This window comes from Zingiber officinale, unplaced genomic scaffold (assembly GCF_018446385.1).
Source record: "Zingiber officinale cultivar Zhangliang unplaced genomic scaffold, Zo_v1.1 ctg222, whole genome shotgun sequence".
In the NCBI taxonomy this organism is placed as follows: Eukaryota; Viridiplantae; Streptophyta; class Magnoliopsida; order Zingiberales; family Zingiberaceae; genus Zingiber; species Zingiber officinale.
In genome coordinates this window covers 57889-80744 of record NW_024589898.1, presented here as the reverse complement: position 1 = coordinate 80744, position 22856 = coordinate 57889, and the positions used below count along the sequence as shown (strand labels likewise).

General features: G+C 38.6%; 5 protein-coding genes and 1 pseudogene across 9 annotated transcripts; 4 read left to right on the top strand and 2 right to left on the bottom strand.

Annotated features, from left to right (window-relative positions):
* Positions 1-663: 663 nt before the first annotated feature.
* LOC122036879 (thioredoxin-like protein Clot) lies at positions 664-3439 on the top strand. The gene is made up of 2 exons (XM_042596311.1): positions 664-904; positions 3066-3439. Exons 1-2 carry the CDS (start codon positions 757-759, stop codon positions 3317-3319), a joined length of 402 nt encoding a protein of 133 aa, XP_042452245.1. The 5' UTR covers positions 664-756; the 3' UTR covers positions 3320-3439.
* A 1077-nt stretch (positions 3440-4516) lies between these two features.
* LOC122036883 (IRK-interacting protein-like) lies at positions 4517-6728 on the top strand. 2 transcript variants are annotated; one of them, XM_042596317.1, is made up of 3 exons: positions 4517-4940; positions 5061-5079; positions 5168-6728. In XM_042596317.1, exons 1-3 carry the CDS (start codon positions 4804-4806, stop codon positions 6566-6568), a joined length of 1557 nt encoding a protein of 518 aa, XP_042452251.1. In that variant the 5' UTR covers positions 4517-4803; the 3' UTR covers positions 6569-6728. The 2 variants fall into 2 exon arrangements, with proteins under 2 accessions (XP_042452251.1, XP_042452250.1); XM_042596316.1 differs by lacking the exon at positions 5061-5079 and having other exon boundaries at positions 4518-4940.
* A 342-nt stretch (positions 6729-7070) lies between these two features.
* Positions 7071-7774, top strand: LOC122036894 (histone H3.2). Its single transcript, XM_042596327.1, has one exon. It carries the CDS (start codon positions 7134-7136, stop codon positions 7542-7544), a length of 411 nt encoding a protein of 136 aa, XP_042452261.1. The 5' UTR covers positions 7071-7133; the 3' UTR covers positions 7545-7774.
* Positions 7775-8038: 264 nt separating this feature from the next.
* LOC122036872 (E3 ubiquitin-protein ligase makorin-like) lies at positions 8039-15313 on the bottom strand. 4 transcript variants are annotated; one of them, XM_042596302.1, is made up of 8 exons: positions 15097-15313; positions 12963-13050; positions 12093-12895; positions 11191-11260; positions 9999-10087; positions 9844-9904; positions 9513-9602; positions 8039-8449 (listed from the first exon to the last, which is right to left on the bottom strand). In XM_042596302.1, exons 1-6 carry the CDS (start codon positions 15102-15104, stop codon positions 9871-9873), a joined length of 1092 nt encoding a protein of 363 aa, XP_042452236.1. In that variant the 5' UTR covers positions 15105-15313; the 3' UTR covers positions 8039-8449; positions 9513-9602; positions 9844-9870. The 4 variants fall into 4 exon arrangements, with proteins under 4 accessions (XP_042452236.1, XP_042452237.1, XP_042452238.1 ...); XM_042596303.1 differs by lacking the exon at positions 8039-8449 and adding an exon at positions 8511-9229; XM_042596304.1 differs by lacking the exon at positions 8039-8449 and adding an exon at positions 8512-9207.
* A 378-nt stretch (positions 15314-15691) lies between these two features.
* LOC122036868 lies at positions 15692-18715 on the bottom strand (annotated as a pseudogene).
* Positions 18716-19322: 607 nt separating this feature from the next.
* On the top strand, positions 19323-22723 carry LOC122036884 (heat shock protein 81-1-like). The gene is made up of 3 exons (XM_042596318.1): positions 19323-19513; positions 19619-20041; positions 20970-22723. The coding sequence occupies exons 1-3, from the start codon at positions 19388-19390 to the stop codon at positions 22518-22520; spliced, it is 2100 nt and encodes a 699-aa protein (XP_042452252.1). The 5' UTR covers positions 19323-19387; the 3' UTR covers positions 22521-22723.
* The last annotated feature ends 133 nt before the right edge of the window (positions 22724-22856 follow it).

Genomic DNA, 22856 nt, shown 5'->3' with positions numbered 1-22856 from the left:
AGAAACTAATTTCATATCAATCTGACATCGTTTGATTTATCAATTGATTTTATCTAAAATCAATTTAGATTAAAAAAAAATCAGGTCGTTCGATTTCAAAAATCAAGTTCACTGATTTGAATCAAATTTTCTAACGATTCAATATTCGATATAGAACCAAATCGATTCAATTGTTTTAAAATATTAGTCGTCTGATAAGGTTAAAATTGAAAATAGATACATTATTTTAAAATTTCCCTATATGAAATTAATATTTTACAAATTTATGCACATGGTTCAATAAAACAGTCGTTTAGAAATTGAGAGCAGATCCTCTGGTCCATAAATTGGGGATCAGAGGATGGTCCATTACATGAGTACCCTTGATTTGGATGGATCCCATCTTTAAATAGATGGGGTCTATCTAAATCAATGGTCCACATCAGTGGATCATCCCCTGATCCGTAATTTGTGGATTAGAGGATTTTTACTATTTAAAATCACCTTTTGAGGATTTTATATTTCAAGGGATGTTTTAATTGGAGGTGTAAATGAATCGAATTGAGTTAAATATACTGAAAAGTTTAAGGTTCGAATTCAATTTAAAATAGATATATTCGAATTCGAATACGATTCGAAGCTCAACAAAATTTAAAATTTTGCGTTCGAATTTGATTCGAATTAGGGCTCGAGTTCAACTCGACAGATTGTTCACGAAGTATAATACACGCTCATTTTCCGAGGAAGAAGAACCAGTTTGGGGGAAACGATACTTCGATGCCGCTGGAAATCTGGGACGCCGTCCTCTCCGATTTCGATCGAGTTTTCGAGAGGTTTGACAGCACGCAGAGCGCCCAACCCGCGCTCAAGTTTCTACTCTTTTTGGCCGACAAGGACCCATCTACCAAGCTTAGCTGGTGCCCTGGTGCGTGCCTTGTGCCCATCCTCTCCTCTCTTCTTCGTTGCGATTTTGTATGAACTGAATCAGGAACAAAAAGAGTGCTCGTGATTCGACTGAGAACTGCCCGCCTAGCTAGAAGTTGAAACCCTCATGTTCCTTTTTAGAAATTCTTAAAAAAAAAGGTTTTTTGGGGTCCGATCAGGTACTTAGGCGTCCAGAGGATTTCTTTTTGGAATCTTTGTGTTTGAGGTGCTGAATTTTGAGGTGATAGATTGTTTACCATTTGGTTGTTAATATTGTTTTTCTCGTTGTTTTTCCATCGACTTCTCAAACTTTCTCCAAAAGTTGATTACCATTGGTCCATTGGATCGTGAAACCATATTCATTATCATGTAAAAGGTCATACATCCATCTTGACTCCCACTCTGAATCAAGTAAGATGGTATAGGCTAATAGATCCATCTATCTTTAGATAGGAATAGAGAATCTAAACCCATAATTTCCAAACCACTTGATAGATGCAACTATCCTTAATAATCCGATTATCTGTAGTAATTGACCTAGAGGCAGCAAAGTCGAGGTTGTGGAAATAGGTTTATTTTTAAGAAGCAAGTAGAAGTTCCCAAGAATTCAATCCCACATGATAATACAAACTGCAAACTATTCAAAATGGACAATCTTGTACTGTAAATCTCTTGCCGAATGCTGAACCAGTCTTTAGATTATCAGAATGTCCTTAATAATCTGATCATCCATAGCAATGGCCAAGAAGCAGAAAGCTGTGGCTGTTAATCTGATCGTCTATTCAGTAGCTAGTGGAATATCCAAAGGACTTAATCCCATATGATAATTCAAAGTGCAATCTATTCAAAAAATGGCCCAACTTGTACTGTAAATCTCTTGCCAAATACTGAACTTGTCTCAGAACAGTGAGTTCCCAGCACCATTGCTTCTCTTTGTAGATGATTTTGGTGCATAAACTCTTTGTGCATTTGTATCTGATTATTAAGGAAAAAAATATATAAAAAAATATTACTGTTAAGGAAAAGGTAGGTGTAACTTCAGTAGATGGTAAAATGTGAGCAAACATGTTTTAGGTGGTATGAACAAGTTCAAATACAATCAATAAGTTCTATAGCAAACAAGTTAAACATGGTATGAAAAGGATGATTATAATGTTAAAAAAAAAAGGAAAAAGTTAAGAGGTCTGTATGTTACTAATATTATGACCTTTCACTGAGGTAGGATCCAAATAGCCATCCAAGACTCACGGTTGTTGTTGCTATTGTTGTTTTCTATTATATCTACATGTACAAGTAACAAATAACAAGGCTTATCACTGTCATAATCCATAATGCTAGAGGCTGTGGCATTTCAACGGGGTTTGTAACCACTCTGCAAAACATGTTCAATTTCTGCCTACACATGGTCTTTGTTAGTTTTTGAAGAAACCAAGGGCTGATATTGATCAAAATCGATTTTGCTATCCAGTAGCTACAACATTTGCCACCATTAACAATTGATCATTGTTAAGGCTTATTCTCAAATGACCTATATCTATAGCCATAACTACTTTCCTAGTGTCATTCACATGTCTTCTATCTATTTCTTTTCCTTGGAGACACTCTATGCTTGGAGGTGAATCACCAGCATGCCACCTCTAATGCAAAAAAATCTCTGGCTACAATCAACTTGATCTGCAGGTTATCCTGTGCACAAATTGACTTTGTATTTTTCCCTGTTTTTTGCTTATGTAATTTTGGTTCATTGGACTGAATTGCTTCTCTTTCTGTGTCCCAGTCCATCTTGACTGCATCCTTATTACGAGTGTTAAGAGTCAATTTTGTGTCATCAGAAACCACCACCAGTGTTCATTACTTTGGTTGTTCCATTTGTCTTGTGCTCTCGGCTCGATGCAGTGTTGTTGTTGCCTAAGAAATAACCTTAACAGATTCATAGCAAAATGCATAATATGATGGCCTTAGTGGTTGGGGATGATACTCTTAAAGTGTCAACTATTTGGAGCTTTATGATTCCTGTTTGCATATGGTCAAGTGCTTTTTTTTACTGAATAATATACTTAATATTCATCTAATCTACCAAGTAAAACTTTATAAGGAATAGAATCAAGTTTATGTTTCTGCAAGACTGTTGCTGCTTTGTGAACTAGACTTCCACTTTACAGATTGCAATGTTGCTGAGCCTGTAATATACAAAAAGCTGGAAGCATCAAGTAGCAACGTGGTACTTCTGAGAGCATATGTTGGAGATAGACCTACATGGAGAAACCCTAGCCATCCATGGAGGGTGGACCCTCGATTCAAGGTCAAGGGTGTTCCTACGCTCATTCGGTGGGAGAATGGCGGGGTCACCAAACGCCTAGAGGATTACGAGGCTCATGCCGAGGAGAAGATCGAATCCCTTTTGGCTACCAAATGAACTCTGTCATGGATGTTAGGGAGAAGATATACAAACTATCCTACTGAATAATGAATCAATGATGTAGCATGCACTCTGGAGAAACTACAGTGTTGCAAAACTTTTCGTATTTGATATTTACTCTTCTTCTGATCCACTGAAGTTTCAGCCTCTTGTTAACCTCGAGACAGCTGCTTTGAAACCCCCAAATTTGTTGGTGAAGGCCACAAACAAATGAGCACAGCTTGGAAAAGGACTTCCTGCCTTCCTCACGCCTTGTCTTCTCCCCCTCTTGTGCACCAACTTGTCTATTCCCTTCATTTCCTGACAAATTTCCTTTGGCCCTCGCACATCTCTCCCCCTCTAAATCCAAAATGCTAAATCGTCTTTTCAGATTCAAGACTTTCTTTTTTTTTGCAACGTGATTAAGCTTTGTCTTTGCATGCCAACTTTAACCCGAGCAGGAATTCTATTGCATAACTTATTATGGCCAAGTCTGTGCCGTGACTAAGTTTTGGCTTCTTATGAAAACTTACCATGCGCCAGAGTTTCCACTCTTGGTGAGTTTTCTGGCTTCTCTCTTGATCCAATGCATCTTTATTTGGAATTTTTATTTTTTAAAATTATTTGTTGTTTGATTAATTATTAAGTTTTATTATATAAATTTATTTGTTCTTTTTGAATATTTATTTATTTATTTAATAATTTGATAAAAAAATTTATTGATGGATATTATTTATGTATATTTTTCATCAAGATGAAAATTAACGAATTGAATATATATCTGTTTAAAATTATTAAATTAATTTGATGAGTATTTTATTTTCTAAGTCAACATGGTTCTTATTTAGAGCCTAAGTAGTCTCCATTGTGGCAAAAAAAAAAAAGGTGAAATGCTTGTTCCCATAGCTTTCGTCATACCCGATTCAAGGTCATCACTAGGGAGATAAATTACAGTATTCGAGTGAACATGTGATGGACAGGATATAACATGGGGATAACCTAAGTAGCCCCCATGAATTTAGTTGGAATGATTAGTGCGTAAAAATTTAGTTGGAATGATTAGTGCGTAAAAATTTAGTTGGAATGATTAGTGCGTAAAAATTTAGTTGGAATAATCAGAGCGTAATTTTTTTTTTTCCCTGTGTATCGACTTTTGCCACTTATTTTTTGAGCCTAAGTACACACACGTGTTTAGTTTTAAAAAAACATGGCGCACAGAGGCTGGGCACAGACTAAAGCATCCATTTTCCTATCCTCCTCCGTTCGATACACTCCATTAACACACACTGCTGAAAACGAAGCAGCGACGACGACTACCCTCCTCCACTACTACTCCGGCCACATATTTCTTCTCCTCCTCTTCTGAAGCTTCCTCTTTGACGATTGCGGCCGCTCCTCCATGCCCGTTTGAGCCCGCTCCATGGCTTCTTCCGCTGCTTCCTCTCTCCGAACCGAGGACATCCACGCGGCCATCGCTAAGGCCGCGGAGCTGCGGTCGTTGCATGCGTCGCTGGTCCAAAGGATCCAACTTGGTAGCCCAGCCACCTTCGCTCCGCCCGCCGGCGCTTCCCCTTCACATCTTCCCCGCCGCTCCAATCTGCTTCCCTCCGCCGGCGAAGATTACCCCATCTTCGCGGCCGTGAGCAATCTCGAACCCTAATTATTTTTTCAGAACAAACCAAGATGAATTCTTTCCTAATTTCCTCTTCATAGGAACGCATCTGGATCGATTTACACCGATTTCCCTATTTTCTTTCAGAAAAAGATCGATCTCTCAAGTAGTATTTATTCATCTATTTCGGAGCAAGTTCAAAGTTTCTATGGATTATCATGCGTTTTCAGTCGATCGCCTGTTCTGTTTGACAGAGTAACGAAGATGAATCGTGGCGGAGTCATCGATGTATCATCGGTCCCGAAAGCCGAAGCTTTTCGGAAACATGGAGAGCCATCAAGCTCGGACAGGGGAAGATTGATGAAGCAGTGAGTGCAGGCAGAAGCGAACACTACTCCACTCCATGTAGCGAGCACAGCTTCAGGAATGAGCAGCTGTCGAAGAGGATCTCGTGTTCGAATGCTGTTTCGAGTGCTTCTCTCATCCAAACAGCTCGCAGGTCTCCCAACATCAGTATAGAATCTGGAAGCGAACACAATTACTCGAAGAAGCTGAAAAACATGAACCTTTTGCATGATTCGGAGCCACAGCCACGGGGGTGCTCGAGACGCCGAGGGCGGCGCATTCTGTCATGGCTGTTTTCTCGGCCGAAACCGAAATCCAGGCCAGAGATGTCGCCGGACGCAACGCAATCCAATGAAAAGGGGGTAGTTCTGGATGATTGGGGATCATTTTCGTTTGAGTCGCTTAAGAAGGAGGTGCATGAGGCCAACAGGAAGAGGGGAGCTGCGGTCGATCAAGTCTCGGAAATGAGATCTTCGATCGGCGATATGCAACAGAAGCTAGCCCACCTAGAAGCACACTGCGAAGAGCTTAAGCAAGCATTGAAGCAGGCAAAGCTTGGCAAGCAACAGCAGCTTTTGAGCACTCCTAGTTTGTCAGTGATACCGAAATGTAATGGCGGAGCGGCCGCGAACAAATCCAAATCGACGATGCCGGTGAGCCATGAAGCAATGGCAGAAGGCTTCATTCAGCTGCTATCCGAGTCGAGGCTCTCCATCAATCAACTTTGCAAGACGCTGCTGATGCTCCAACCCCTTCAAGTGGCAATCAGCAGTGCTAGCCATTCCAAATTGTTGATGCACCATGTCGAAGCTCTCGTGAACCAGTCTCTCTACCAGGACTTCGAGAACTGTGTGTTCCAGCAGAATGGATCTCCAAAGTTCCTCGACCCGCGGCAAAATCGTCAGGCGAACTTTGCGGCGTTCGTCGCGATGAGGAACTTGAGCTGGAACGAAGTGCTGCGGAAGGGGAGCAAGTGTTACGATGAGGAGTTCAGCAGATTTTGTGATAGGAAGATGAGCGGCATTGCTGCTTTGCTGAATTGGCCGAGACCTTGGCCGGAGCAACTACTCGGATGCTTCTTTGTCGCCGCCAAGTGCGTCTGGTTGCTCCACCAGCTTGCATTTTCGTTCAGCCCGCCATTGGCGATCTTGCGAGTCGTCGAGGGCCAAAACTTCGATCCGATTTACATGCAGGACGTGTCGGTAGATCGAAAGGGAACAAGAACCGCAGTTTATGTCAAGATCATGGTCATGCCGGGATTCTACGTTCAAGATAGGGTCATCAAGTGTAGAGTTCTTTGCAAACACTAGTGGATCGTTTTTGGTGTGGTTTGTGCTTCTTCTTCCGTTGTCTGTTGAAATTGTCGATCCGACGTTCGAACCTGAATTTGTGTTCTTCTTCAAGTAAATTTCTGAATCAAATAAGCAACTGTAATTTCCATCTAACCAATGATTAAGTGAGATTTTGAAAGAGTTTAAGTGCTGTAAATTTCTTGGTTTTGTTTATTATAATTGATTGATGGAAATTTTGAATTGATAATTTTTAGAACTGATTTTAATAAAAAATCATATAAAATAAAATTTGACGCTAGATTACAATGGCGATCACGTGATCGTCACATGCAGTTAGTTTCCATAAGGTCTATTCCTTTCGAACACCGATCCGTGTGCTCTTGGTGCAATAAATCTTAACCGTTAATCTTGCAGATCGAACGTTACCTACTCTCCATTTTTTTCTCACATTCCCGCTTCCAATTCCAATGGCGCCTTGCTCATCTCTATATAAAGCACGACCCTCTACATCTTCCAAGGCATCAAATCTACCGGCCGGAAACCCTAAACCAACCCTATTCTTCCTCTCTCTACTTGCTTTGCGATGGCTCGCACGAAGCAGACGGCGAGGAAGTCCACCGGCGGGAAAGCACCGCGGAAGCAGCTGGCGACGAAAGCGGCGAGGAAGTCGGCGCCAGCAACTGGAGGCGTAAAGAAGCCGCATCGATTCCGTCCCGGCACGGTAGCGCTGCGTGAGATCCGAAAGTACCAGAAGAGCACGGAGTTGCTGATCCGGAAGCTGCCCTTCCAGCGCCTGGTCCGCGAGATCGCGCAGGACTTCAAGACCGATCTCCGCTTCCAGAGCTCCGCCGTCGCCGCTCTCCAGGAGGCCGCCGAGGCCTACCTCGTCGGCCTCTTTGAGGACACTAACCTCTGCGCCATCCATGCCAAGCGCGTCACCATCATGCCAAAGGACATCCAGCTCGCCCGCCGCATCCGCGGCGAGCGCGCCTAGTGCCGATACCGGAGATAAAATTCGATCGCTCCGTCTAAGTCCCTCCTCGTTCATGTGTATCTCAGTAGTTGTAAACTTGATCTCATCGTGGCAATCTATTTGCTTCGATCTTTTGGTGAATTTTGTGTCAGCGTGTCAGTAATTGTATGCAATTTTCGATCTTTTGGTGAATTGTGTTCGCTTCTCAGTAATTGTATGCAATTCTCCATGTTACAATTGCAGATTTGAAATTGACGAGCAGTTGCTGGTGATGAAGAGTATGTTCATTAAGAACAATTCAACAAAATGTGCATTTGATACTTCTAGGATATTGAAGGTGTTTATGACACTTCATATCCATTGCTCGAGTTCATTGATTAATCTTGCTGTCGATTGAATATGATTGAGGTTTATCAAACATTTGATTAAAATTACTCGTAACTCGAAATGTAGTTGAACAAACGTGCAGAAAAGTAGAAAGGGTAAAATTTTCAGCAGATGAATGCACCCAGATATTGCAAATATTGAATCAGTTCGATTCCCTAACCACCAAGTTGAGAAATATCACAACTATACTTTCCAAAAAAATAAATTTGTTTTGAAGACCTGCTTGTTCTTATCATCACTAGCTCTACCCTCCAACAATGGATCATTCATCTTCATCAAACATAAACAAAGTTTTGCCACAAGAATGATTCAAAACATCAAAAGATTCATTCAGGTTGATGGAGAATCGATGAACTACTGGCACAAGTTTGCACTCGAGGTTTTTTTTTTGTTTTGTTTTTTTGTTGTTGTATTGGTTTTTCATTTTATGATCTTGTAATTAACATCCATAGTTCTGGTGTCAAACATCAGTTAAGCCAAATGGCGTTCCTTGTACAAATAATTATGCCTTCTTATCCTCCTCCAGAATGATAATATTTCTGCAATGAAAATATTCCATGTGAAACAAACAGTCATATGGAAAAGTCATGGGAAATTTGAAAAAAAAAATGTAATTAATCACTGGAGAAAATAGGAAAAATGTTAGTATTGCAAGGTTAGGAAGTTGATAGTAAAACAAAATTAAGAAATTTGGATTACTGTATAGTTTTTGAGAAAGACAGGACTGTCGATAATGGGACTATATTTCAGCGATAGCCATATGGTAGATATGTCAAAAAGTTCTCCGTGGTTAAAGAACGATGGAGAAGTTAACTGAAATGGATTAGTAAAAGGCTTCTGTGGTATGATTCAAATGCCTAACGCACATAGGATAGAAGGATGACATAATGAACACTTATCTCGCAACCTGTATTTAAACTGTAACATCTTACTGGCAATGGAAAGGTGTTGTTTGATAAATTTGATTCATGGTGTAAAATTTTTAGCCATGCGGGTTGAGATAGGCAAAATTTACCATTATGCCAATTGATCGACACATGAAACTCATCAACACAAATGACACGGAGTTATCAACTCATGAGGCTTGTCAAGCAACACTGCTTTTAGGTTTCCATGGGCTAGTGTTCCATCATGAACCCCGTGAGGCTTCTGCATGCTCGAGGTTGGCGACAAGAACAGGTCTTCCACAAGCTAGGGTTTTATAGGAGGCTTAAGCTGGAGGTCAGTGGTGAGATCTCCCACAAGCTTCCTCCCCATTTCTTCTTCTTCCTTCTTTGATCCCTCCTGCAGATTGGTGCTGACCAGTGCTAACGTCATTTCTTGTTCATACAGCGAATGAAACCCGATAAGAAACCGGGATTTCGAACCTTGATTTGCATAAAGTTGAACTTGCACAAATTATAAGTTTTATCTCTATATACAAACATATAATCTTAAACCATATGGTTCTTTTGTAATACTTGACATTTGGCTGGAGATACAAAAAAAAATGCAAATCATGGAAACAACTGTCAATTTAAATGGCATTTTGTGTAAACAACCAGAGATAAATTTGAAGAAGAAAAACTAGAAACAACTAAACTGCTGCAGAGAGAAGAATACCTCAATATCGTAGTCTCAGTAGAATGATAAATCCATTTCATCGCATATAGAGGAGCCAGCACAGCAAATATCCTTGAAACAATACGTTTCCTGCAGTTAGATGGAAAAATTAATTCCAACAGAATTTACCAGAGCAAACGTAGCAAAAACAGACTAAGCAAATATTATTTCAACAATGCCATCATTCACTGCATCACCAAGAAAGTTACAATACATTAGAGAAAGATGAGAAATCCATTGCAATTTCATCAAAAGGAAGGATGGATCAACTTTAGATTGAAATCTGGAATCACTAGCTGATGAGAAGAAATAAAATGGTCTCCATGCTTACGTTTTATTATACACAAGTGATATGAGCCTACAGACGCAGTCCGCTGAAGAAATCGGAAAGCCTGATAAAATAATAGTCCAATTGAGTCAGCTATAAATACACTTGTTGGCAATATAGAATTGAAAAAAAATAACAATGAGACATCATTGAAGAACCTTATATCTTTGGCAATGACCGTGTTTCCATCTTCAGCATCTAGATGGCGTAGTACGACTTCTTCCAAACGACCATCTCTATATGCATGCTGTGAAGGTTAATGTCAATCGTTAAATGAAAAACTCAAACAAGATTTTTCAAAAGATGAATCAATTAAAGATATATAGTCATTGATAATGAACAAATAAAGAAAATTGGTGATATCAATTTTCTTAAAAGAATATGTTCAAGACAATATAAAATAATTGCCGATAGTGATAACAACACACCTATTGATGGAAAAGATGATTAGCCATGAATTTCAACCATTTGGGATTGGCATATGGACCTTATCCTATTCCAACCATTGAGCACTAACAACTTCTAGAACCATTTTGGATCACTTTGATCATGTTAAGTAACATTATATACAGCCACATTTACTCCTCACATCAAGTATTATTAAAAGGACAGCTTGGTGCACGAAGCTCCAGCCATGCGGGGTCCACGAGAAGGATCCATTTTACGCAGTCTTACCTTGCTTTTTGCAAGAGGTTGTTTCTAGGATTCAAATCGTGACCTTTTGGTCACATCAACTTATTATTGATTCAACTTATCTAACTACGAAGTCCACAAGAACATATCCATGCCAATCCACACCAAACATATATTTTTTTTCATCATGGAAATGACATAAGAAGACCTCTGACACTGTTAGAAATGGATATTCCAAGCATGGTCTTTAGGATATAATAGTATGTGTGCATCGATCAGGTTAATTCATGTGCATTCACAAGAATATATCCAGCATGTAGTATTTTGATTCCCAATCGCTATTTTAGCATTCAACTTACCTAACCAGAAACATAATTTCATAATCTGTATTCTTAGCACTGTTCTTTACAATATTTGTAGTAAGCATGATTGGGATGATTCTGTACTAGGAGATGTAAGTATAAGTACATGTTTGTCCAATAGAAAAATGAGCTATTAACAATTGCAAAAAAATAAAAACAACAACATCCATATATAATCATGATAAGTCAGGCAATATGAAGAATGGAGATGCTCTTATACACACATATGCTTGTCTAATTGAAAAATGATATCTCCAATCAAAGGCTGAGAAAGAAGTATAACTAAAGCTCCCATATATATCTAAGCATGAAATAGTACGGCAATGCAAAGAATCTTCAAGGAGTGACATATAACCTTGTAGAAGCAGCTAGTTCCAAAAGGGCATGTGCCATTTCCAAAGTCAAAATATTTGCAATCAATTGATCTGACAAATTAGACAAGTCAGTGATCTGCATAAATATACATTCTAGAGATATCATCTTAATGACACTAAGATGTGGTTCAAGAAAACTGTAAATGATGAAGTTGCTGCATGTGGCACAATCACAAGTCATAAGAGTAGCCTATTTATTGAAATCGAAGCTGAAGAATAAAAGACAGATTTTTCTTCAGCATTCGATCAAAGCTGATTGATAATTTGATAATTGGACTGCAACTTCATGTCACTTAATTTTAACCAATATAAATGAATCCATTGGTTTCATTATTAGGTTTCAGATCAAAATTGTCAGTGATCTAGCATAAATATACATTCTAGTGATATCATCTTAATGACACTAAGATGTGGTTCAAGAAAACTGTAAATGATGCAGTTGCTGAATGTGGCACAAACACAAGTCACAAGAGTAGCTTATTTATTAAAATCATAGCTGAAGAATAAAAGAGAGATTTTTTTTAGCATTCAATCAATGCCAATTGATAATTTGATAATTGAACTGCAACTTCATGTCACTTAATTTTAACCAAGAGAAATGAATCCATTGGTTTCATTAGTAGGTTTCAGATCAAAATTGTCAGAACTAGAACAACTCAATTAAACTAGATCAATCTACTAGCCTGAAATAACCACTTTTCATTGAGGATACTGAACATGAAAAGAATAATCTAAGCCGCAAAAAGGAAGAATTCAACTATTTTTGCATCCAACTTAAGTAATTAGATTATATATCTTGCCCTATCTACTTAAAGCAACAGATAATTATATATTGCATACTTGACAAATTAGCACAGATAATTGAAAAAAATATATATGATACTTGAGTTTGGCTTTGTAGTTGTCAACGATCTCCTGCTTTTCCTCCTTTGTAGAATACCAGATGATACTAGGGATGACAAAGTATGATAGCTTTCGGCATATAGGACAAGCCCTTAATGCAGAGTTGATATCCATGCCAGATGCTGGAGAATTGCCACGCCAATTGCGAATACATGAGATACAAAATGGATGGTCACACTCCGAAAGCAACCCAAATTTCCTCTCAGCTGGATTGGGTTTAGAGTGTACTCGGTCAAGACAAACGCTGCACTCTATTTCTTGACTGTATTTCAGGGCTTCAAGGTGCTTGTTATTCTTTTGACACATCTTTATATGTTCCTCTCTTTCATCAGGACGGAATGGATGCAAGCAATGTTTTCCACAAATGGTGCATAAATCACCATGGAGGCGAGGGCAACTTTGTCCATAAGGACATCTACCAGCGGCAGCAAACGAGCAGATGGGGCGGTCAGAATCTGTTAAATAGGTAGGATGGTCTCCAAGCTCATCATTCGAAGAAGTAACAGTTTCAAAATTACTTGTCCATACAGATGTAGAAGGAAGTTTGTGGATCAAATTCATTGTTGACACATCTATGGATTTGCTTGGTTCCAAAACATGTTCTCTTGCTGAAGGAACTTCAGAAGTGTGAGTGACTTGATGAGAACCCGATGATGAGCGAGGATGAGAGTTTGGTGATAAGGAGAATGATGGACCTGATGAATGGGTACGGGAAACTTTTACATGGTCATATCTGCAACGACTACCATAAGAGCAGACACCTTTCTGGTAAAAGGTGCATATCTGTAATAAATACACATTAGCAACTAAAGGAGAAACAATTTTCAATCTGGACAACAAGATGAGTTACATTGTTGGCTTGATCTTGCCAATCATGGGAAAACTCACAGTGATCCCCCTTCAAGCAAGCTCCATGCATAAAAAACTTGCACAAAGTCCTAGATTAATCAAAGAAAAAAAAATCATCTAATTAACTTATAAACATATTATAAAACAGAGGATTTTATAAGACAAATACATACAAAATTCATCTTTACATGAAACATACAAAACAGACTATACTTATGAAATTTACAAGGGATAAAAAAATCTGCATACTCAGCATTAACAATGAGATATTCAGTAAAACTAAGCCATAAAGAATTGATGCAGAAACAGTTAATTCATTTTAATTATTTGAACAGTTGTTTTAATGAGATGCGTTTAAGTTTAAGTAGGATTAAGTGGATGCTATGAACTATTTATTTACTCTCTTAATCTTATCTCTTTCCTCTTTTCCCCTATTCCCTTCTCTTTCCTGTCTTCCGGTCTTTTTCCACTGCTTAAATTCATCTATTAAAATTAAATCTAACCTACTAGATACAACTCAATCGATTGGAAATTAACCCAGACTATTATTAAAAAAAGAATCTACTGTTAAAAATAGAACTGGAGAGATCAGGTATGGTAGAATCACAACATTGCATTGTGATAGAAAATAGAAATGTTGTCATGTCAAGACCTAGTACAATAAACAAGGGCGGAGTCTACATCTGATGATGCCTGGGAAGAAACAAGCTTGCTGCATTGAGATTGGAGTCAGTAAGGATGAGGTCCACAATAACCAATAAATTAACTCTTGCCAGATCAAAGCCATCTTTCTCCCCTCTTCATATAAAGGCATCATGGCCAAGCTTCCTATCTTCATTTAATTTAATTTGATTTTTCATTTTTGTTTAGTTGGCTATTCAAACTATTTAGATTTAATTAATCCACTTCTCAAAAATGATTTGCACTATTCCACATACCTTACCAAAAAAATGGTCCAGTGGATTTCCAAATGAACATTTCATTCCATTTTCTTGTACTCCATTATTGCTTAACTAGCAATTGTTTATGATTTCTTTCTTTTTTGCTTTGACGTTTAGTCTTCCAACAATGGAGACAAATAGTATGAGAGTTTTATTATGGATAAAAAAATAGCAATTCCTATAGATGGTCAAATGGTTGTTTGCAAGGATGGTAAAATTACTATGAGTAATAGGTTCAATTGTTCAGAAAAGCTTCTACTGGATGCATTAGATTGGTTGGAAAAGATTTAAAATTATTTAAAAAATAAAAATAAAAAAGAAACAAAGAGACATAACTACAAAAGCACAAAATATATGGATTTGCATTGCTCTGAATGGATTATGATTTTATATGAATTCCTTCATAAAACTTATATTTTACCTGCACTGTGATTAATTCAACATTTTTTTTAGAAATTCTAATAATTACAATAACTTACAATGTACTACTGCAGAGAACAAGCTGTGAATCTAAAATATTTAGGGTAGGCTACATAAACCATATCTCATTTATTGAACTGCATAAGGCTATAGCTAATTGACATATTGCCCTTAGAGGGGGTTTACAGTACTAAAGTTAGTGCTCATAAATTTTTTGATATTGTTTCACATTGGCTGTTAGGATCTATGCAACCCTTAATCTTTTATATCCAAGCTTGAAACCACAATGAACGGTTTTGTATCTCGTTATTACTAATTCAAATCCTTAAGTTGCAATCGTTTATTACTTTATATATAAATTTAGTATCTTGTGTACTTAAAATATGAATTCCATGCTATATAACGGTATTTATTCTGCAGTATCAAATTTCTTTCTCAGAGTTATTAATCACAAAATAGCTACCCAATCCAACAAATGGTTCGACAAAAAGGAAATTTTTGTGTTAAATGGCAGTGAGAAGCCCAAAAACAAATTGGAAAATTGGGGCGATCTAAATAAATGAAATTCAGGTGAAATATTCCCTATGCAATTCCAGCCACAGAATTCAAGGATGATTATACTAGAAGCAAAACTCTAAACGGAAAGACAACAACAACAGAAGCAGCAAATAGTCAGACGGAAGCACGAAAGTCAAAATCAGTTTGAGGAATCAGACCGATCATAGATCCCTTAGAGTAATTCTAAAGCGAGACACGGAGAAAGACCCTAAGTACCTCCTCATATCGTACGGACCGGAGGGAAATTTGGTGGAATAGGGCGAGAATCGGCAGGATCAGGCAGAAAAGTTCGAGGACGCGAATATCTGGAGGAGGAGCGCGGTCTACGGAGTCTCCGGACGAGGAGGCGGAGACGATCGGCGGATGGCGGAGATCGACGGCGCGATAAAGTTAGAGAGCGAAGAGAAGATACCAAAGGAAACGGAGCCGCTTCGGTCGTATATATAGCCGTATAGGTATAAGGTACTATGGTAATAAGCTATTTTTGGCTTTTTCTTTCAGGGTATAATTTTTTTTTTTTGTTGTTTTGAATATTAAAAAGTTATTTTGGTATCTTCATCCGTAACTACCCTTCACCACTCGTGTAAAAATTAAACCGCAAAAATTAGATTGTAATTTATATAAAATGAGGGGAGGGGCAAAAATTAAAAAGGCATATCTGTAAATCTTTTTCGAGTATTTTTTTTTAAAAAAGTATTAAAATAATATTTCATCATATTTTTCATTCTAAAAATACTTTCATTACATTACAGTCCTAATTCCATTTGACTTTAATTCAATCCCAATCCAAACAAGATTTAGATTACCTTACTGATGTTTTATTTTATATATATTTTTGTAATATAATAAAATGCTTATTACAATTATGAGGATAAGTTAAAAATCTTGAAACATAAAAGCAGAAAAAAAATGTTTGCTGCTTGATACAAGCCAGACTTCTAAAATCCAGGATCAAGTTTATGAAGACTAGCATAGCACACCAATCCTTGGCTGGGATCTTCTCAACTAAGGAACTTGATTCATTCTCAGTTGAGGACAAAATAAATCAAATCTGCACAGAATAAAACTAAATTTTAGTGTAAAAAAAATGATGGAATCATCAAAAATGCAGAGCCAAGACATGCATAAGAAGAGAACCAAAACATGTATCTTATGACTAAAAAATGACTGTCTAAAGAGTACGTTTGTCCAACAAGAAAGAAGAGTAGAATAGCAACAAACTAAACTGCAAATCTCTACTCTTACCTTAGGACTAAATTCCATTTGTTGAAAAGTTTGCTTTATGCAAAATCCACTATACAAACAAGAAAGCACAAATTCAATTGCTTTACAATTTAGTATAAAACATATAGCCAGCACAAATTCATTAAATTCACAATTTAACTAGAGCAAAGCTTGTTCCATTCAAGTAGAGTTGAAATAAAACATTGAGATTCCATTTATTTGGCATTTTTTTTCTCAGCATAATCAACTATCCAAACAAGAAAGAACATAAATAATGTATTTCCATTACCAACTCACTTACTGTTGCAATTCAGTCTAAACTCTAGCCAGAACCTAATGTTCTAGCTCATATTTGATTCATAATTTAAGTATAGTAGAGCTTGTTCCATTTTGTGATAATAAGTTGCAGAACTGAAGCTGTCCTCCATATTTTCACATGGCTAATTCACCGACTGTAAATTGACCAAATATAAGCACCAATCGAGTAGCAAACATATTAACTTATTACCCTTCACTCAAAGAAAGACATTAGGCTAATAGTATCAAAATTCCATTTCTTCAGCGTTTTTGTATATACATAATCCACTATGTTAAATTCCCAAGTTCTCCATTAAAATCTAGATTGAAGTCTATACCACAACCAAATGTTCTGACTCATGTTTGACTGACAATTATGTATAGTAGAACTTGTTTAATTTTGTTATAACAAGTTAATTATGCTCTTTATTTTCACATCAACTGCCTATTTCACTGACATTAAAGTGATCAGATAGAAGCACCAATCAAGTATCAAACCAAATCAACTTATTACCCTCCACTTGTAGAAAGACATTAGGTAGCTACTATCAAAATTCCATTTGTTCAGAGAATGTTCCTATGCAGACTATATTTCCTTTACCAACTCATTCTCTATTATAATCTAATTTGAAATGTATAGTCAACATTCAATTTCATGACTCATTAGATTCGTTAATTACGTATAGTAGAGTTGTTTCATTTGAGCTTATTAGTTGTGGGATTATCATCTTTATTTTCACATAATTGGTCAATTCACCGATTGTAAGCTAATTGATGTTGGATATATGTGAATGGAGAAGAAGTGAAAGAGGCATGAACCTCCATTGTAAATGAGACTTTAGCCCCACATTGAGTTTCAAGGCATATTGGCTGGTTTATATTGATTCACATACATTGATGGTGTGAACAAATGCATAGGGAAAAGTTCTCTCTCACACGTGGGTGCGCAAGGGGGTGCAAATCCAGGACTCGGATTGCATTGAACAATGTTGACTTGTTAAGTTGAAGCTCTCCATGCCCGTGATAGCAGTCGGGTACCTCTCAGTTCGCCATGACCATCAGTGCTTGGTGGGGATCACGGTTCACCATTGCATCCTCGAAAATAGACGATCCGAGGAAATCTCGAAACACAAACGGAGATGGGGCGGTGGGGAAATTGCGACCCTCGGAGGCCTCGGTCCATTTGCTCGGTCGGTTGCATGCTTGTTTAGCCGCTCGGTCACTTGGTCTGCGACTCACCCGTCCGGTCACTCAGTTGGCTCGGCAGTTCACTCAGCACTTGACAGAAACAGACGACCCGAGGAAACCTCGAAGCACACCATCTGCTTGCTTGAATTCTCTGCTCAGGACAGATAAGTTGGATTTAATTTGGTATATTTAAATTTAGCTAATTCCCAATATCTCCGGTAATAGATCGGTTTGTCCAACAATTGTTTGGCAAACCAAATTTTCTTCTTCCTCTACATTTCTAGAAAGACATTAAGGCTGCTAGTCTATAACAGAGATCCTAATTGTAAATTATGCAAGTTCTGTTACTCTTATAGAGCTAAATATTCCTCTAGAAAAGGATTAGACGCTCGCCAAGCAATCAAGAGAACCTAACTAAAGCATGAGTGTAGAAAGAGGATCATATTAGGGATTGCATACTACAATTACCTAGCTCTAGTTCTCAGAAGAGGCTGCTGCGGTGGTTCCTTCTGCAGCTTGGTTAGCATCCTTCTCCGGCAACTGAAATACGCTCAATAAGGAGACAGCAGGAGTCTGCAAGCAGCCGAGGAGGTAAGCGTACGATTCCATCCGCGTGGGCATGGTCTCAAGGGCTTGGAAGTCGATCGTCGGGCCCATAGAGACGGCCCTCAAAGACGGCGCCGGTGAAGTCATTGAGGGAGAGCTTGAATTCCCGATGTAAGTCACGGCAGGGCTTGATGTCGGGCGGGATCTCGTCCGAGTGCACGAAGAGCCAGGCGTTCATCCCCTTGGCGCAGGGCTGAAGGGGGTCCCACCGGGTGCCGGAGATGGCCTTCTCCACGAGCGTATTCTTGGCAACGATGAGATTCGAAGTGGGAGGAAGGGATCCACGGAGCGCCTGCAGCTGCCGTACCGTGAGGCCATGGCACCAGATCCTGGCGAGAAGGTGGCAGTTCTGCAGCTCCCGACGCACCGTCTCCTTCTTCATACGGGACACCACCGCGCGTATCGAGGGAGGGTGGCGGACAAGGCGGAGCTTACGGATGTCATGACCGGAGGAGGAGGAGAAGGAGGCCCTTGTCGCCGCCGTGGAAGCCCGAAGCCTAAATGGTAGCACAATCCCAGTTTAATTCTCGACTGAAGATGACGGCAAATGCTTTAATTGACGTGTTTATTGATCACAAAAAGCATCAACGGCGGAGAGCTTTTCTTGGCTGAATTAAAATTATTTATATTGAAAATTATATTTTCTCACATTTCCGATTTAGAATATTGTTTATCAAAATATATAATAACAAATTAACAATCCAATTCAAAAACAAAATCTCCATTAAAAAAACACATCATAAAATTTATTTAATTAATGTTAAAAGACCACACACATCAATTTATGTATATGTAAATATTCGAAGCTTTATTTAATAAAGGGGAGAGGAAATAAATTGATTTGATATGTAATTAGATAACATTCTAAAGAATTATTTATTTTTATTTTTAATCTTATTTATCGACAAATTGATCTTCGTTCCAACAAATTTCCAGTTAATATAAGATATGAATGGAAAAGTGTTTTAATTAGCGTACACTCTTTAAACACAGAAACATCTAGAATTCTTATCGGATTCGGATCCTGCTTTTGTCGTTTGATCCGGTCTCATAGAAAATGATCTACAGAAGAGTCTAGAACCACGCTTCGCTTCTGCTACATTATATATTCCGCCTCTTCCTTCAACCCTAGTCCTCATTCTCGCCCACATCTCCGGCGCCGATCGCTTGGTGGAATCAAACAGATCCTGCCATGGCTGCCGAGACAGAGACCTTTGCTTTTCAGGCGGAGATCAACCAGCTCCTCAGCCTCATCATCAATACTTTCTACTCCAACAAGGAGATCTTCCTTCGCGAGCTCATCAGTAACTCCTCCGATGTGAGTTCTCGTCCTCCCTAATCTCGATCATGAGAACAACGTTTTTGCTTTGTTTTTTTTTATATGAAAGAATTCTTCGTTGTTGCTGTCATGGCTGTAATGAAGGCCTTAGACAAGATCCGGTTCGAGAGTCTCACGGACAAGAGCAAGCTCGACGCTCAGCCGGAGCTCTTCATCCATATTGTTCCGGATAAGGCCACGAATACCTTGTCCATTATTGACAGCGGTATCGGTATGTCAAAATCCGATCTGGTTAACAATCTTGGTACAATTGCCCGGTCCGGTACCAAGGAGTTCATGGAGGCCCTCGCTGCTGGAGCTGATGTCAGCATGATCGGCCAATTTGGAGTTGGGTTTTATTCTGCGTATCTGGTGGCTGAAAGGGTCGTGGTGACCACCAAGCATAATGACGACGAGCAGTACGTTTGGGAGTCCCAGGCTGGGGGTTCGTTTACGGTTACCCGGGATTCCTCAGGGGAGAATCTTGGAAGGGGAACAAAAATCACTCTCTTCCTCAAGGAGGATCAGGTAACACCAAACTTTACTCAACCATTACGTAGCTTGTCGTTTACAGGATTGCTTTATTCTGCTTGCTTTATTCTGCTTGCCTGTAGAAGAAAAGTTTATAATTACTTTTCCATAGTTTAAAACTTGTATAAAATCAATTATTGCTGGAAAATATTCCGATTGCATAATTCTATATTGCTGGAAATTCCTCAGTTTGTATTTAATATGTGGGGAGTTGTAAAGTATCTATATGCTGGCGTTATGTGTACTCCACAATTACTCTTATGAATTTTTAAGAATTCCTAATAGTATGTTTAGTTATTTTTCATCCAAATCCTTTTTTTGATTATATGTAATTTTTGAATTTTTAGTTTGTTTGTAGAATGCACGACTCTGAATTTGTATACGAAACAGTTCCTAAATTTAACTCCATTAACGTTGGAACTAGCTTTCAACAAATAGGTTATTCAAATATGATTGAAACTAGAGTGGAATTAATTATGATATGAAACTTGATGGAGAAATGTTGTTTATTGTAGATGTAGAAATCTTTCATGTGGCAATTACTCTAAACAAAATGTATTTATTCTATTTCTCTCTTCTAATTTCCTTGCATCCTCATGTGATGTTAAACAACAAGTGTTTGACATATTAATCTTTTAGCAAAACTATATCGATGACACTGATGTTGTGAATCATATGCTCTTTACTTCACTATGCTGCTATCTGTAGTTGTAGATTATCCCATTGTATAAAATAGGTGTGATTTTTCACAGATTACTTGCTTATCCTTCACTTTTTTAAGCTCTATGTTTCAAGATAGAATCATAGTGGTTACCTAGAATCATTTGGTTGTTCATTGTACTTTGTTTCAACAACCATGTTTGATAATTAAGATTGTCGGTGGTACTAACTGATAAGATGAATGACTCTGGATGTATTATTGCAGTTGGAATATCTCGAGGAACGCCGCCTTAAAGACTTGGTGAAGAAGCACTCTGAATTCATCAGCTATCCCATCTCCCTGTGGACTGAGAAAACCACTGAGAAAGAAATCTCAGATGATGAGGATGAAGAAGAAAAGAAAGACACTGAAGAGGGCAAGGTGGAAGATGTTGATGAGGAAAAGGATGAGAAAGAGAAGAAAAAGAAGAAGATCAAGGAGGTTTCCCATGAATGGTCATTGGTCAACAAACAGAAACCCATCTGGATGAGGAAACCTGAAGAAATCACCAAGGAAGAGTATTCTGCTTTCTACAAGAGCCTCACAAATGATTGGGAGGAGCATTTGGCTGTGAAACATTTCTCGGTTGAAGGCCAACTTGAGTTCAAGGCTGTTTTGTTTGTGCCAAAAAGAGCTCCTTTTGATCTCTTTGACACTAGGAAGAAGCTCAACAACATCAAGCTCTATGTTCGTCGTGTTTTCATCATGGACAACTGTGAGGAATTGATTCCTGAGTACTTGAGCTTTATAAAGGGAATTGTGGACTCTGAGGACCTTCCACTCAATATCTCAAGAGAGACTCTTCAGCAGAACAAGATCCTCAAGGTTATCCGCAAGAACCTAGTGAAGAAATGCATTGAGCTCTTCTTTGAGATTGCTGAGAACAAGGAGGATTACAACAAGTTCTATGAGTCATTCTCGAAAAATCTCAAGCTCGGAATCCATGAAGATTCCCAGAATAGGTCTAAGATTGCTGAATTGTTGAGGTTCCATTCCACCAAGAGCGGTGATGAGATGACAAGCCTCAAGGACTATGTTACAAGAATGAAGGAGGGCCAGAATGACATTTACTATATCACTGGTGAAAGCAAAAAGGCTGTGGAGAATTCTCCCTTCCTTGAAAAGTTGAAGAAGAAGGGCTATGAGGTTCTCTTTATGGTTGATGCGATTGATGAATATGCTGTTGGCCAGCTGAAGGACTTCGAGGGCAAGAAGCTTGTGTCTGCTACAAAGGAGGGACTGAAGCTGGACGAGAGTGAGGATGAGAAAAAGACAAAGGAAACTCTAAAGGAGAAGTTTGAAGGGCTCTGCAAGGTCATCAAGGAAGTGCTTGGTGACAAGGTTGAAAAGGTCGTTGTCTCTGATCGCGTGGTTGACTCTCCCTGTTGTTTGGTCACTGGTGAGTATGGATGGACTGCTAACATGGAGAGGATCATGAAGGCTCAAGCTCTGAGGGACTCCTCCATGTCTGGTTACATGTCGAGCAAGAAAACTATGGAGATAAACCCAGAGAATCCAATCATGGAAGAGTTGAGGAAGCGGGCTGATGCTGACAAGAATGATAAGTCTGTCAAGGATCTGACATTGTTGCTCTATGAAACTGCCCTCTTAACTTCCGGTTTCAGTCTTGATGATCCCAACACTTTCGGCAACAGGATTCATCGCATGCTCAAGTTAGGTCTCAGCATCGATGAGGATGACAAGGTGGAAGACACCGACATGCCTGCCCTTGAGGAAGGGGATGCAGAGGAGAGCAAGATGGAGGAAGTCGACTAAGCTTTTCAATGCTGCTTGTTTGCTGGAGTTCGTGGTGCTAATTTGAGTTTATGGTTTTGCCGTGTCCTCTACTTATCCATGCCTTGACAAAGTCTATTTTCCTTGCAGTAGCCTTAAGACTAATAGAAGCTTTAAGTGCATTTTATTTTAATATCTACTTGGACATTTTGCTTAATTCTATCTTAATTTGATATTTAGTGAAATATCTAAGATCAAAGTGGAGCATGGGATGGTTATCGGTGACAGTGGGAACTCTACAAGCTGCCTTTTCGTTATTTTCTTTTCATTTGAGTTCTAAATCAATTGAAGAATCCATTAAAGTTATTAGTTTCCCAT